The 16,941-nt window shown below is 44.0% G+C and overlaps 1 protein-coding gene across 3 annotated transcripts in view; it reads left to right on the top strand.

Moving 5' to 3' along the window:
• The window catches only part of TTLL4 (tubulin tyrosine ligase like 4), a 62,535-nt gene that overhangs the window by 14,324 nt on the left and 31,270 nt on the right, over window positions 1-16,941 (top strand). For all 3 annotated transcript variants that reach the window (XM_056536845.1, XM_056536846.1, XM_056536848.1), the window contains exons 2-6: window positions 8,644-10,023; window positions 14,257-14,348; window positions 14,444-14,498; window positions 15,663-15,787; window positions 16,831-16,941. In XM_056536845.1, coding sequence (XP_056392820.1) covers window positions 8,723-10,023; window positions 14,257-14,348; window positions 14,444-14,498; window positions 15,663-15,787; window positions 16,831-16,941 — 1,684 coding nt within the window. In that variant the 5' untranslated portion in view covers window positions 8,644-8,722. The remainder of the gene's footprint in view (window positions 1-8,643; window positions 10,024-14,256; window positions 14,349-14,443; window positions 14,499-15,662; window positions 15,788-16,830) is intronic.

Here is a 16,941-nt window from a genome sequence, read left to right as displayed (position 1 = left end):
AAGAATATAACTACTATAATACTGCTCCTATATACAAGAATATAACTACTATAATACTGCTCCTATATACAAGAATATAACTACTATAATATTGCCTCCTATATACAAGAATATAACTACTATAATACTGCTCCTATATACAAGAATATAACTACTATAATACTGCTCCTATATACAAGAATATAACTACTATAATATTGCCTCCTATATACAAGAATATAACTACTATAATTCTACTCCTATATACAAGAATATAACTACTATAATAATGATCCTATATACAAGAATATAACTACTATAATAATGATCCTATATACAAGAATATATCTACTAGAATACTGCCTCCTATATACAAGAATATAACTACTATAATACTGCTCCTATATACAAGACTATAACTACTATAATACTGCTCCTATATACAAGAATATAACTACTATAATACTGCTCCTATATACAAGAATATAACTACTATAATACTGCTTCTATATACAAGAATATAACTACTATAATACTGCTTCTATATACAAGAATATAACTACTATAATACTGCTCCTATATACAAGAATATAACTACTATAATACTGCTCCTATATACAAGAATATAACTACTATAATAATGATCCTATATACAAGAATATAACTACTATAATACTGCTCCTATATACAAGAATATAACTACTATAATAATGATCCTATATACAAGAATATAACTACTATAATACTGCTCCTATATACAAGAATATAACTACTATAATAATGATCCTATATACAAGAATATAACTACTATAATACTGCTCCTATATACAAGAATATAACTACTATAATACTGCTCCTATATACAAGAATATAACTACTATAATAATGATCCTATATACAAGAATATAACTACTATAATACTGCTCCTATATACAAGAATATAACTACTATAATACTGCTATATACAAGAATATAACTACTATAATACTGCTCCTATATACAAGAATATAACTACTATAATACTGCTCCTATATACAAGAATATAACTACTATTATACTGCCCCTATATACAAGAGTATAACTACTATAATACTGCTCCTATATACAAGAATATATCTACTATAATACTGCCTCCTATATACAAGACTATAACTACTATAATACTGCCCCTATATACAAGAATATAACTACTATAATACTGCTCACCCCAAGACACATAACTTACTAATATAGTGTTGTCACATTGTACATCTTTATTTGGACATTTTATTTAAATTGAGGTGTGGTTACAGCATGCTGCCTTTTGTCAAACGATGCCAAAGGCAGAGGAGCAGACCGGGAATGAATATGACAGGTGCTGCAACCTTATGATTATGTGCTGTGAAATGAAATCTTCTGCAACAGCTCAGGGCAGGGAACGGGCAGAAGTGCTGTGGGAGGACTGAGATAAAGAGTGGGGGAAGTAATGCATTCTGGGAATTGCAGTTCTGAGCAACTATTTAACCAAGAAGTATAACCTGGAAGTACAGGACAAGAATATTTGGTGCTTTCTGAGCTGCTTAGGCCAATGTTTCCCAACCAGGGTGCCTGCAGATGTTGCAAAACTACAACTCCCAGCACGCCCGGACAGCTGAAAGCTGTCCGGGCATGCTGGGAGTTGTAGTTTTGCATTATCTGAAGGCACCCCGGTTGGGAAACACTGGCTTAGGCCTTGGTAATATTGCAAACTGAAAATTTTAGTAAGTGTCTTTCATCCCAGCCCCGTCCAGTGGTTTTGTTAGCGGAGCTGACTGTGTGACGTGCGCGGAGCTGACTGTGTGACGTGCGCGGAGCTGACTGTGTGACGTGCGCGGAGCTGACTGTGTGACGTGCGCGGAGCTGACTGTGTGACGTGCGCGGTCCCTGAGGTTACGATCGTCGGTCATTTAATCCATCCTCATGAATATGTCAGGAGCAGAGGAGACTATGAATTAGTGTTCTGCGGAGCGCGGCGGTGTGTGAGTCTCACCGGTCACTGCTCTAATTGTTCTCGTCTCCGGTTTCGGTGTTCACCAACTCTCTGTTACCTGTCAGGTGTCTAGTATCCTGGGCCTCACATAGAGCGTCTTGTTTGTACGCCCGTATATTTCAGCGATGTGTCCTCCTCCTTCCACATGCCTTTTAAAGGGGAACTTGGGTGGAAACAAGTAGAAAACAAATGTTTTGATATCAACTGGTGCCTGAAAGTCAAACAGATTTGTAAATTACTTCTATTATAATATCTTAATCCTTCCAGTACTTATTAGCTGCTGAATACTACAGAGACATTTGTGAATTTCTTTCCACTCTGACCACAATGCTCTCTGCTTACAGCCTTTGGCTGTCCGGGCATGCTGGGAGTCTTAGTTTTGCAACAGCTGAAGGCACACCGGTTGGGAAACACTGCTGTACCCACCCCTAATTCTTCCCTAAATGTCCCAATAGATCTATCTATCTTAATGTGTGTGTGTATGTTCCAGCATCACATCCAAACGGCTGAAGATATTAACATGAAACTTGGCCACATCAGGGCTGTGGAAATCCTATCGCCCGACGCCCGGGACAAGTAGTTTTGGGCGCCGGGCAGCTGATTTTTTATTTTTTATTTTTTTTTATAGATTTAGCCCTGTATCAGGCAAGCAGGTACAGACCGGCTTCCCCCGTATTTATCTTTAACGCCGGTGTGAGGCGCAGGAGCCGATACAAGTCTGCACCTCACCCCGGAGGATGGAGAGCGCAGCTCTGCATAATATTAGAGGACAAGGGGAGAATGAGGACGTCCACAGCTCCCACCTCCCCTCCCCCGCTCTGTCTACACGGACCTCACTTATCAAGGGGAGGTTTCAAGTTTTCACGGGGGAAAATACAGAGCGGGGAGAGGACGTGTGTGAGGAGACTGCACTGTACGGGCCGGGGATATCGCCTCAAACCGGCTCAGGTGAGGAGGCCGAACATGCAGTGGTTGTATATGTATGTAATGTATGATTAGGGGGGGGTATCAGCGGCAGGTGTATGTATGATGTGCATATGTATGGTGTATGTGTCATGTGTGTGTGTGTGTGTATGTATATATATATATATATATATATATATATATATATATATATAATGTGTGTATGGTGTATATTTATGGTGTGAGTGTATGTGTATTTATGATGTGTGTATGATGTATGTATGAAGTGTCTATGTATATACTGTATAATATAGGGGGCAGCGGCGGGTGTATGTATGATGTGTCTATGTATATACTGTATAATATAGGGGGCAGCGGCGGGTGTATGTATGATGTGTCTATGTATATACTGTATAATATAGGGGGCAGCTGCGGGTGTATGTATGATGTGTCTATGTATATACTGTATAATATAGGGGGCAGCGGCGGGTGTATGTATGATGTGTCTATGTATATACTGTATAATATAGGGGGCAGCGGCGGGTGTATGTATGATGTGTCTATGTATATACTGTATAATATAGGGGGTAGCGGCGGGTGTATGTTTGTGTCTATGTATATACTGTATAATATAGGGGGCAGCGGCGGGTGTGTCTATGTATGATGTGTCTATGTATGATGTGTCTATGTATGATGTGTCTATGTATGATGTATGTATATACTGTATAATATAGGGGGCAGTGGCCGGTGTGTCTATGTATGATGTGTCTATGTATGATGTGTCTATGTATATACTGTATAATATAGGGGGCAGCGGCGGGTGTATGTATGAAGTGTCTATGTATATACTGTATAATATAGGGGGCAGCGGCGGGTGTATGTTTGATGTGTCTATGTATATACTGTATAATATAGGGGGCAGCGGCGGGTGTGTCTATGTATGATGTGTTTATGTATGATGTATGTATATACTGTATAATATAGGGGGCAGTGGCCGGTGTGTCTATGTATGATGTGTCTATGTATGATGTGTCGATGTATATACTGTATAATATAGGGGGCAGCGGCGGGTGTGTCTATGTATGATGTGTGTATGTATATACTGTATAATATAGGGGGCAGTGGCCGGTGTGTCTATGTATGATGTGTGTATGTATATACTGTATAATATAGGGGGCAGCGGCGGGTGTATGTATGATGTGTGTATGTATATACTGTATAATATAGGGGGCAGTGGCCGGTGTGTCTATGTATGATGTGTCTATGTATATACTGTATAATATAGGGGGCAGTGGCCGGTGTGTCTATGTATGATGTGTGTATGTATATACTGTATAATATAGGGGGCAGTGGCCCGGTATATGTGTATGTATGATATGTGTATACATGTATGTTTTGTACAGGGGCGGACGGACAAGTGCTGCTGCCAATTGTACCATCTAATTTTTTATTTTTAGTGCTTCTGGTCACCCGCACTAAATTTCACCCCCAGAATTCCCCCCCCCCCTTCATACTCACCCGCCAACCAAGAGCCCCACGGATGCAAACACGCCCGAACCAAAACTACAACTCCCAGCATGTTGCACCGTAACCTAAACTGTAGAACTATAAAGTGTAACATGCTGGGAGTTGTAGTTTTGGTTCGGGTCAGCTGCAGAACCATAGGCTGTATCAGGGCATGCTGGGTGTTGTAGTTACTAACTGTAATTCCCAGTATTCCTTGACACATCCTATGGCTCTGCAGCTGACACGAACCAAAACTACAACTCCCAGCATGTTACACAATAACCTTAACTGTCCTACTATACAGTGCAACATGCTGCAACACCCACACAACCATAGGCTGTATCGGGGCATGCTGGGAGTTGTAGTTATCTAGTAACTAAATGCAACTTCCAGCATTTTCTGACACATAAATTAGAGTAAATAAAATGCACCATATAAACTGGAGAAGCAGAACACCGCTAATATCCTGACAGGCTGCGATCACCGCCACCGCTATTAAACCATTAGATCAACGCAGTCTAATTTGACAGCAGTGTCTAAAGGATCTTATATCCATCCCTGGTGGTCTAGTGGGGGGATCAGACTATTTTGGTTGAAATTATTTTATCTACCAGGACAAGTGGATTTTCTTGAGGGACAAGTAGATTGTGTTCCGCTTTAGTCCCTTGGACAAGTAGTTTTTTTGTTAATTTCCGCACCCCTGCACATGTTACTTATATGTCACCAACAAACATAGGATAGGTGATTTAACCCTTACTCACCCCCATTTGCCAAGGTCGGGGTTTATGTTTAAAGTTACTGCATAACTTCCGTACGGCTGGAGATATTTCCATAATACTTGGTCACATGTTATTTATATGTCCTTTTAAAATATAGGATATTTAATTTAACCCTTAACCACTCCCATTTGTGAGGGTTTTTTTTTTTTTTTGTTTAAGTCCCATGCAAATCAATGGGAAATGTATGTTCCCACATAACTTCCGTACGGCTGGAGATATTTCAATACCTGGTCACATATTACAGGTCAGGATAGGAGGACGGGATATGAAGTGAAAAGCTTCCCCCTCTGTTGATTTTCCTCCACAACAAGGATTAGGAAGGAAAAACTGGGCAACGCCGGGTATCAGCATATTGACAAGGTAATTGCCGATACCGATAATGTCGAAAATCAGGAATATTGGCCGATAATATTGACCAATATTCCCGATTTTTTACATTATCGGTAAATTACCTTGTCGATATGCTGATAATGCCCCGCCAGAGATGACCGCCGCTGCCCCATTGCCTCCCCCCATCCTGTGCCCACATACTGCCGCTGCTGCCCCATTGCCTCCCCCATCCTTTGGCCACATGCCGCTGACCCATCGCCTCCCCCCCCCCCCCCATACTCTGCCCACATACTGCTGCCGCCCCATCACCTCCCCCCATCCCCGGTGTTATAAATACCTGTTCCTGGGGTCCGCGATCCTTCTGGCTCCTGCGCTGTCGCTGTGTGCTGCGCAATGTCACTGGCAATGGGGCGGCAGCGGTATGTGGGCAGAGGATGGCGGGGGGGGGGGGGGGAGGCGATGGGGCAACTGTGGTGGTTAGACTGCAGGACCCCAGGACAGGCAGGGGGAGAGAAGCGGGTGGCGGCGGTGGTCTCTGGCCTGGTAAAAGCCACTGCAGTTCATTGATTTAAAGCGCCCACTTTAAATCCTTGATCTGCAATGGCTTCTGCCCTGCCGGGGGGGGTTTGAAATAGCCGATAACTTATACCGGAATATCGGTATAAGTTATCGGCCTGAAAGGTGACAGATTATCGGTATCGGCCCTAAAAAATCGATATCGGTCGATCCCTAATTATATATAACATAACTGAGGGTGCGGAGCTAGTGTACATGGACAACATCCCGCCACACCTCTGAGACAGCAGTGGATGATCCGTTGTCTCAGGAAAGAGGGTGGAGCTGCTGAGGCACCACCACACTGACAATAAAAGGACTACACAACTTCATGTAAGGGGTGCTTAAAGCTAAAACATGCTGAAGCCAGTACAATTGGTGATAACACTATATTAGTGAGTTATATATTTTCGGGTGCTGGTTTTATTTAAATACAATTTTCTGATACCAGAATATCTCTTGAAGTGATCTCTAACCTGTAACTTTCCTGCTACGACCGTCTGGATATGCTGGAAGTTGTAGTTCTGCAACAGCTTGAGGGGCACAGGTTGTAGATCACTTCTTTAGGTGTTTGGAAAAAATGACTTGTTGGCCACTTTATCCAAGACTTTGCTTTTATTCGTATAAAAGGGGTACTCCGGCCCCATGACATCTTATCCCCTATCCAAATGATGTCTGATCGCGGGGGTCCTGTCGCCGGGGACCCCCGCAATCTCTCATGCAGCACCTACCTGTCTCAGCTGCACAAAGCAATGATCGCTCCGTCTCTGAAGTCTCACGCCCCCTCCCATAGGCTTGCATTGAGGGGGTGGGGTGTGACGTCACAGGGGGCGGAGCCATGACATCACGATACTCCGGCTGTGTGGTCGTGAGGCTTCAGACACTGATCGATCATCGCTTCGTGCAGATGAGACAGGTGAGTACTGCATGAGAGATTGCGGGGGTCCCCAGCGACAGGACCCTTGCAATCTGAAATCTTAGGCGCCTTTCACACTATAAAATTAATCTGTTTTAAAGATCCGTTTAATGTTCCATTATGAAAACCCTTAAAGGGGTACTCCACTGGAAAGCATTTTTTTTTAAATCAACTGGTGCCTGAAAGTTACAGATTTGTAAATGACTTCTATTTAAAAATCTTAATCCTTCCAGTACTTATTAGCTGCTGTATTCTCCACAGGAAGTTATTTTCTTTTTGAATTTCCTTCCTGTCTGACCACAGTGCTCTCTGCTGACACCTCTGTCCATTTTTGTAACTGTCCAGAATAGGAGCAAATCCCCATAGCTAACCTCTCCTGCTCTGGACAGTTCCTAAAATGGACAGAGGTGTCAGCAGAGAGAGCACTGTGGTCAGACAGAAAGGATATTCAAAAAGAAAAGAACTTCCTGTGGAGCATACAGCAGCTAAGTACTAGAAGATCAACATTTTTAAATAGAAGTAATTTACAAATCTGTTTAACTTTCTGGCAACAGTTGACTTAAAAAAAAAAAAAAATTCCAATGGAGTACCCCTTTAAATTTGGCCATTAAACAGCTGTTACAAAATCCCATTATAGTCTATAGGATTTTTACATTATCCGTTTTAACCTGTCACAGTTTGTTAGTAATAACTGGTTATGATGAGTTATAACGGATTATGTAAAAATCCCATAGACTAGAATGGGATTTTTTAACGGCGGTTTAATGTTCTGTTATGAAAACTCTTAAAATCGGCCTTTAAGCGGATTTATAAAACGGATGAATTTTATACAGTGATCCCTCAACATACGATGGTAATCCGTTCCAAATGGACCATCGTTTGATGAAACCATCGTATGTTGAGGGATCCGTGCAATGTAAAGTATAGGACAATGATCTTCAACCTGCAGACCTCCAGATGTTGCAAAACTACAACACCCAGCATGCCCGGACAGCCAACGGCTGTCCGGGCATGCTGGGAGTTGTAGCTTTGCAACATCTGGAGGTCCGCAGGTTGAAGACCACTGGTATTGGAGGTTATACTCGCGTGTCCCCGCCGCTCCGGACCGTCACCGCTGCCCTTGATGTCGCCCTCCATCGCTGTCGCCGTGTCCCCGACGCTCCGGCAAGGACTCTGCTTCCCCGGCATCCTCGCTCTCCGTCGCCGCCATCACGTCGCTACGCACGCCGCTCCTATTGGATGACAGGACGGCGTGCGCAGCGACGTGATGACGACGATGAAGAGCGCAGACGATGCAGGGGATCCCGAAGAGGACGCGCCGGAGCCCCGAGGACAGGTAAGTGATCGTCAGCGGACCACACGGGGCACCGTAAACGGCTATCCGGTGGCAGCTGAAGCAGTCTGCGCTGCCGGATAGCAGATTATGCGATGGCCCCGACATACAAAAGCATCGTATGTTGATGCTGCCTCTGAGAGGCCATCGCATGTTGAAATGATCATATGTCGGGGCCATCGTGGGTCGGCGGTCACTGTAGTGTGAACTGGGCCTTATTCCCCTATCCTTTGGATGGGGGGGTAATATGTCTTAGGGCCGGAGTATCCCTTTAATCTTTATATGATATGATGTAGTAACATTAACACTTATTTTCTCTTCTTGGCTATTGCAGATGAAAGGTTCCACCACAGAACGATGAAGCACTAAGAAGAGTCGGTCACACTAGGCTAATATCTGGGGGATGGCCCTTCATGGCCTCAGGCGAGACACAGATACGTATTGCTGAGCTAAGAGGTGAAGTTCCTCAGAAACCAACTTCTCATCCAGACAAACCTAAAGAGCCTAAGGGTGGCAGCAGCCCTTCCCCAAAGCTCTCGCCCATCTGGAAGCCTAAGAGAGAACATGTCCATTTGGCTCAGAATCACCGATCCGCTCATTCCATGTTCCCTCGTCCTTCCTGTTTGTTCTCTGAGACATCGACACCTTTAACACCTTCTCCTCCAGCAACTGGACCAAGGCCGCTGCATGACACCCTTGAAAGAACGTTTGTTTTCCATAGAGCTTCCAAAAACCCAACAATTCTTCTTATAGGGCAGAAGACTGAAAGTCATAGGACGATCTCCACCCGCTACAGGTATCCACCAGTCAGGCCTTTCCTTAAATCTGCCAAAACTGAGCGTGCCATGACCTCTTCGTTGGTAGATCAGTTCCACCTGCCAAGCGCAGCTGGGGAACTCCCCGATGTTGGCATCAGAAGACCTTCCAGTGTTGCAGCCAAGTTGCCCTCCGATCCTTCCAGGCCGGCCTTAATCCCGAACTCCTTCCTACGACCAAGCAGTACTAAAGTGCCTTTACATGTAGACAAGAAGACGACACCAAACCCCCCTCAGGTTGGAGCAAAGTCTGCTTCATGGTCCTCTGGTGAGAAAGGAGGCTTCGGCCAACCTAATGGGGTGGTGCCTTCGGTCAATCACACTGGCATCCGAGCAAGGACCGTGTTCTGCAAAGCGGCTTCTTCATCCAGTATCATGGAGGGAAAGGCCAGAGTTGAGGAAACTACATGGCACATACTTGAAAATAATAACGTTGGCAGCTCACCCAATAGAGACATCCAACTTACAGAAGCTGTGAGGCGCCTGACAGGAAGTCACGGGCTCGCTGGCGGTGAAGCACAAACTTCTACTAAAGCTTTCTGCCAAAATGAGAACCCACGTGCCATCAGTGCCACAGCACAACCTGCATGTCCAGGCCACAAAAAAGACCCTATTCCCAATAGCCTGGCCTCAGAGGGTCCAAGCCTTAAGATTGACACCAGTGTTTCCAGTACTTACCATGCCAATGCCTGCACCCAGCAAACCAGTGCCAGCCTCGGTGCCAAGGGAGACGACTCGTGCCCTCTTGACGTCTCTGCTCATCTTCCAGCCTTGAAAAATGAACCATTACTCCCGGTGACTGGTGAGACTTCTCATCGAGGGAACATCACTGTGATGGCATCTCAGATCTCTACTATACATCTTAATAAACCTGGTGAAGATGTAGCAAATAACTTCGAGTAAGTTTTGTTTCTTAACATGGTCAACTATCTTAAGTGATCTACAGTCATGGGAAGACATAGTTAAAGGGGTAATCCGCCCCTAGAAATCTTATTCCCTGCTGCACCTGGCATTCGTTTAGAGCGTCTGGTGCAGCGCTGGAGGCTCGTGACGTCACGGTCATGCCCGCTGGTCACGTCACTCCCACGCCCCCCAATGCAAGTCTATGGGAGGGGGCGTGACGAACCCCTCCCATCGACGTTCGTCACGCCCCCTCCCATAGACTTGCTTTGAGGGGGCGTGGCCGTGACTGATCGCGGGGATCTCCCTGCTGCACCCAGCGTTTGTTTAGAGCGTCAGGTGCAATTCCGGAGGCTCGTGACGTCATTGCCGTTCCCCGCCTGTGACATCACGACCACGCCCCCTTAATGCAAGTCTATGGGAGGGGTGTGACATTCCGTCACGCCACCTCCCATAGACCTGCATTGAGGGGGCGTGGGAGTGACGTCACCAGCTGGTGTGACCGTGACGTCACAAGCCTCCAACGCTGCATCAGATGCTCTAAACGAACGCCCCTCTTGTAGACTTGCATTGGGGGGGCGTGGCCGTGACTTCACAAGCCTCCGCATCGCCAGTCAACCGGCATGGAGCGAAGTTCGCTACGTGCACCATATGTCTGGGGTGCCGCAGCAGAGATGGGGACCACAGCGATCAGACATCTTTTGGATAGGGGATCATCAGACTATCCTTTGTCTAGGGGCGGAATACCCCTTTAATCGTAAATCTGGTTGGCTTATAGTGATAAGTAATGTGCCAGAATATGGATTTCTGTGGTTGCTGCCCAAGTTCTCGTATCCATTTCTGTAATTTTACCCTAAAATTGGAACAGATGTGCCGCCTTGTTGGCTACAGCCCTGGAATTGGAGGCCTTTTTTATATTAAGATTCCCCAACCTGTAGCTCTACAGCTGCAAAACTACAATACCAATCGTGCACTGACAGCCTTCTGGAGAGCAGTGGGTTGGAGCCTATTGAATAAAGGGATACTCGACTAGAAAACGTTTTTTTTTTTTCTTTTTTAAATCAACTGGTGCCAGAAAGTTAAACAGATTTGTAAGTTACTTCTATTAAAAAATCATAATACTTCCAGTACTTATCAGCTGCTGTATGATCCACAGGAAGTTCTTTTTTTTTATTTTTTATTTCCTTTCTGTCTGACCACAGTGCTCTCTGCTGACACTTCTGTCCATGTCAGGAACTGTCCAGAGCAGGAGAGGATTGCTATGGGGATTTGATCCTACTCTGGACAGATCCTAAAATGCACAGAGGTGTCAGCAGACAGCACGGAGGTCAGACAGAAAGGAAATTAGAAAAGAAATACAATTTCCTGTGCAACATACGGCACCTGATAAGTACTGGAAGGATTAAGATTTTTTAATAGAAGTAATTTACAATTCTGTTTAACTTTCTGGCACCAGTTGATTTAAAAAAAAAAAATAAATTATTCCACCGGAGTACCCCTTTAACCCCTTAACACCTTAAGAAGTTAATTTTAACGATTTCATTTTTTCCTCCTCTCCTTCTAAAAATCATAACTCTTTTATATTTTCATCCACAGACTAGTATGAGGGCTTGTTTTTTGCACGACCAGTTGTCCTTTGTAATGACATCACTCATTATATCATAAAATGTATGGCACAACCAAAAAACACTATTTTTGTGGGGAAATTAAAAAGAAAAACGTAATTTTGCTAATTTTGGAAGGTTTCGTTTTCACGCCGTACAATTTATGGTAAAAATGACGTGTGTTCTTTATTCTGAGGGTCAATACGATTAAAATGATACCCATTATTACATACTTTTATATTATTGTTGTGCTTAAAAAAAATCACAAACTTTTTAACCAAATTAGTACATTTATAATCCCTTTATTTTGATGACCTCTAACTTTTTTATTTTTCCGTATAAGCGGCGGTATGAGGGCTCATTTTTTGCGCCATGATCTGTACTTTTTTTTATACCACATTTGCATATAAAAAAACTTTTAATACCTTTTTTATAATTAAAAAATAAATAAAATGTATTAAAAAAGTAGCAATTTTGGACTTTTTTTTTTTTACGTTCACGCCGTTCACCGTATGGAATCATTAACATTTTATTTGAATAGTTCGTACATTTACGCACGCGGCGATACCAAATATGTCTATTAAATTTATTTTTTACGCCTTTTGGGGCTATAATAGGAAAAAACGGACGTTTTACTTTTTTATTGGGGGAGGGGATTTTTCACTTTTTTTTAACTTTTACTTTTACATTTTTTTTAATTTTTTTTAACACTTGAATAGTCCCCATAGGGGACTATTCATAGCAATACCATGATTGCTAATACTGATCTGTTCTATGTATAGGACATAGAACAGATCAGTATTATCGGTCATCTCCTGCTCTGGTCTGCTCGATCACAGACCAGAGCAGGAGACGCTGGGAGCCTGAAGCAGGAAGGAAAGGGGACCTCCGTGCGGCGTTTTGAATGATCGGATCCCCGCAGCAGCGCTGCGGATGATCCGATCATTCATTGAAATTGCGCACAGCCGCAGATGCCGGGATCTGTATTGATCGCGGGCGTCGGCCATTGCCGGCGGGTCCCTGGCTGCGATCAGCAGCCGGGATCAGCCACGTATGACACGGGCATCGCTCCGATGCCCGCGGTTATGCACAGGACGTAAGTGTATGTCCTGGTGCGTTAAGTACCACAGCACCAGGACGTACATTTACGTCCTACGTCCTTAAGGGGTTAAGGACGCAGGACGTAAATGTACGTCCTGGTGAGCTGGTACTTAACGCACCAGGACGTACATTTACGTCCTATGCATAACCGCGAGCATTGGAGCGATGCTCGCGTCATATGTGGCAGGTCTCGGCTGCTGATAGCAGCCAGGGACCTGCCTGTAATGGCGGACATCCGCGATCGCGTGGATATCCATTAACCCCTTAGTATTGTTCACGTCATCTGCAGCGCTGTGGTCACTAAAATGGATGATTGGATTGCCCTCATCTTGCTCCGGCCGTCTCCCGGGATCTTCTGCTCTGAACGATAATACTGATCAGTGCTGTGTCCTATGTATAGCACTCAACAGTATTAGGCTATTAGCAATCGAATGATTGCTATAAATAGTCCCCTATTTACGCTATTTACGCTGAACGGCGTAAACGTAAAAAAAAATCCAAAATAGCTGCTTTTTTTTTTTTTTTTAATAACATTTTATTCCCAAAAAAATTAATAAAAAAAGTAGAGATGAGCGAACTTACAGTAAATTCGATTCGTCACGAACTTCTCGGCTCGGCAGTTGATGACTTTTCCTGCGTAAATTAGTTCAGCCTTCAGGTGCTCCGGTGGGCTGGAAAAGGTGGATACAGTCCTAGGAAAGAGTCTCCTAAGACTGTATCCACCTTTTCCAGCCCACGGGAGCACCTGAAAGCTGAACTAATTTATGCAGGAAAAGTCATCAACTGCCAAGCCGAGAAGTTCGTGACGAACTGAATTTACTGTAAATTCGCTCATCTCTAAAAAAAAAAAAAAAAAAAAAGTATTAAAAGTTTTATATAGGCAAATATGGTATCAATAAAAAGTACAGATCATGGCGCAAGAAATGAGCCCTCATACCGCTGCTTATACGGAAAAATGAAAAAGTTATAGGTCTTCAAAATAGGGGGATTTTAAACGTACTAATCTGGTTAAACAGTTTGCGATTTTTATTTTTTTATTTTTTTTTAGCGCAACAGTAATAGAAAAGTGTGTTATCCCAAAGAATAAAGAACAATGTCATTTTTACCGTAAATTGTACGGCGTGAAAACGAAACCTTCCAAAATTTTCAAAATTTCGGTTTTCTTTTTAATTTCCCCACACAAATATATAATATTTTTTTTGGTTGCGCCATACACTTTATGGTAAAGTAAATGATGTCATTACAACGGACAACTGGTCGCGCAAAAAACAAGCCATCATACTAGTCTGCGGATGAAAATATAAAAGTTATGATTTTTTTTGAAGGCGAGGAGGAAAAAACGAAAACGTAAAAATAAAATTGTCTGAGTCCTTAAGGCCCAAATGGGCTGCGTCCTTAAGGGGTTAAGAGCAGTGTTCTCCCTCGTGTGGTTCAGTGGTTGTAGTTCTTCAGCTACAGGTTGGGGACCGCCGCCTTCAGGAAGGATTTGCTTGGTCATACCTTTTGTCAATCTTTTCTCCACCTTAGTATTACTGTGCCAAACTCCGAGCTGGATGCTGCTGATGAGGAGCTTCCTGAAGGCTTGGATGACACCCAAGAGGAAGAGGAGGATGAGGAAGGTTTGTCTTTGCCTATTCATGACACTTATATCAAGTGGAATGATGCAGTCAGACTTGGAGAGTGCAAAATCTTATCTATTTTCTATATTCTTCAGATCCTGCTGCTGTCCCAGCGTCCTCATCCACTACACCATTGGCTGATCCATCCAGGTATGTTTTTGGACTGTGTTTTTATTCCTTGCTTTTCTCCCCTTAAAGGACCCTCCTATATGACCTGAGATGGAGATTTATTTACTACGATGGGAACCATTAGACGTTGATGCAAATATTGTATTTCTACACCACCCCGTAAAGTGCTGAGCAGCCAGTGTCACAGCAGCTCGAATTCATGTTCCCCCTTCAGGAACCTACTGCAAATATGTGTGTGTGGGGAGGTACAACCTTAAAGGGGTACTCCGCTTCTAGACATCTTATTCCCTTTCCAAAGGATAAGGGGATAAGATGTCTGATCCCGGGGATCTCCCTGCTGCACCCAGCGTTCGTTTAGAGCGTCAGGTGCAGTTCCGGAGTCTCGTGACGTCACGCCCCCTCTCATAGACTTGCATTGAGGGGGCGTGGTTGTGAGCCTCCGCATCGCCGGTCATCCTGCACGGAGCGAAGTTCGCTCTGTGCACCGGATGTCTGGGGTGCCACAGCCGAGATGGGGACCCCCGCGCCCCCTCCCATATACTTGGATTGAGGGGGCGTGGCCGTGATGGCATGAGCGGGACATGGTCTTGACGTCACGAGCCTCCGCCCCGCATCACCAGTCATCCGGCACGGAGCGAAGTTCGCTTTGCGCAACGGATGTCTGGGGGGCCGCAGTTGAGATCGCAGGGGTCCCCAGCGGCGCGACCCCCTCGATCAGACATCTTATCCCCTATCCTTTAGTCTACTGTCACAGGTACCTGTTGGCATCCTTCTGAGAACAGGATGGAGATATGTACTGCCGGACAGCGACAGGCGCCATTTTTTCTTCTTTTTTTTTTATTGGCCTGAGATGAGTCGCCTAGTCGCCTTAGTTTGGCCCGTAGACGCTGTTTTAACTGAACTGGATAATGGAGCAGACCGTACATTTGAGTCCATATACGAGCCTTTCTGACCTTACATGTTTTTTCTTTCTTTGTCTAGTGCAGGGTTTCCCAACTAGGGTGCCTCCAGCTGTGGCCAAAGTACAACTCCCAGCATGCCCGGACAGCCGAAGGCTGTCCGGGCTTGCTGGGAGTTGTAGTTTGGCCATAGCTGGAGGCACCCTAGTTGGGAAATGCTAATCTAGTATCATGTGAGTGGAAAACCATGTCTTTTAACCCTTTATATGCATCTGCTCCCTTCTAGACAATGTGTTGCCAATATGGACCTCGCTCAATCAGATGTGGATTTAATTCTCAGACCAGCCCTCACCCCGAGCCTGTTCCCAAACACAACCCCTACTATTTATTTTGCCACTCAGGATGAAAAAGGTAAAATACTGTATAAAAAAAAAAGCACAAAATCGGATGTATTTAGATTAATCTGGCGAGGCCTACGCCCCCGTATACCCCGCTCTATTATGTATTACCATAAGACAATTGGTGGCTTATCGGTCCCTAATTTTCTTGATTTTTTTTTATTTTTCCCCCCCCCCAAAACCATAGCCTAAGGCTGCATTCACACCACGTTTTTCCAGTACAGTTCCCGTATACATTTTCAATGTGAAAACCGTACAGAACCATATTGAAAACCATATGCATGGACTCTCCATTGGAAACTTCCTTTTACATCCATTTTGCGTCTTGTAAGGCTTTGTCAGTTTTTTTTTTTTTCCCGTACCCAAAACCGTAGCCTGTTTTTGGTCCGGGTGAAAAACCGTATTGCAACGCATATGTGTTTTTTTTTTTTTGTTTTTTTTTTTTTTTGTTTTTTTTTTTTTTTAAACCTGGGAGTCAATGGGAACCGCACAGAACCGTATGTGCGTACGGTTCCATCCGGTTAGCACCATACGTTTTTTTACTTTGCACCGTTTTTTTTCTTCGAATTTCAATCACACAAGGTAAACTTTATTCATTTGTACACACATTTTGATACAGTTTATTCAGGCTTTGAGAAATCTCTTTTTCATCAAAAACCTGATACGGGAACTGTATTGCAAAAACGTGGTGTGAATGCAGCCTAACTTTTCCTGGTGGCTTTCTAACCATCTGACTTCTTAGTGGGCGATAACGCAGGCTTGTCACCTGCCATGTTTACCTCTAGATTTCCTCGGGAGTCCTTTCGATTCTTTTCTCCGTCTCCTTGCTCCCCCAAATTCTCTTGTAGACACCTCCTCCTATGAAGCTATTTACACTCTGGTTCTCTTTCTATCCTATATTCTTCCCTCAACCAACCCCCTAAAGACCGTAAACTTCCTTTTATGCTGCAGTGGGATTAGGATCTTCAGCAGAAATGACGTGTGATTTTATCTCCAGGTTATTCTGCTTATCGTTAATGCTTTTATATCTTCGTTGTTTTATCTTGGTGTTTCTAGTGGAGCTATTGCCTTGGGCACAAAGAAAACTGTTGAAGTGGAAGATGAGCACAGTGACCCCAAATATAGTAAAACAGACCATAGCAAGGTCTCACTTCCGGATCACCAAAA

This window comes from Hyla sarda, chromosome 8, assembly GCF_029499605.1.
Source record: "Hyla sarda isolate aHylSar1 chromosome 8, aHylSar1.hap1, whole genome shotgun sequence".
NCBI lineage: Eukaryota > Metazoa > Chordata > Amphibia > Anura > Hylidae > Hyla > Hyla sarda.
Note: the sequence above shows the minus strand (reverse complement) of the source record. Positions and strands in the feature narration are given on the sequence as shown.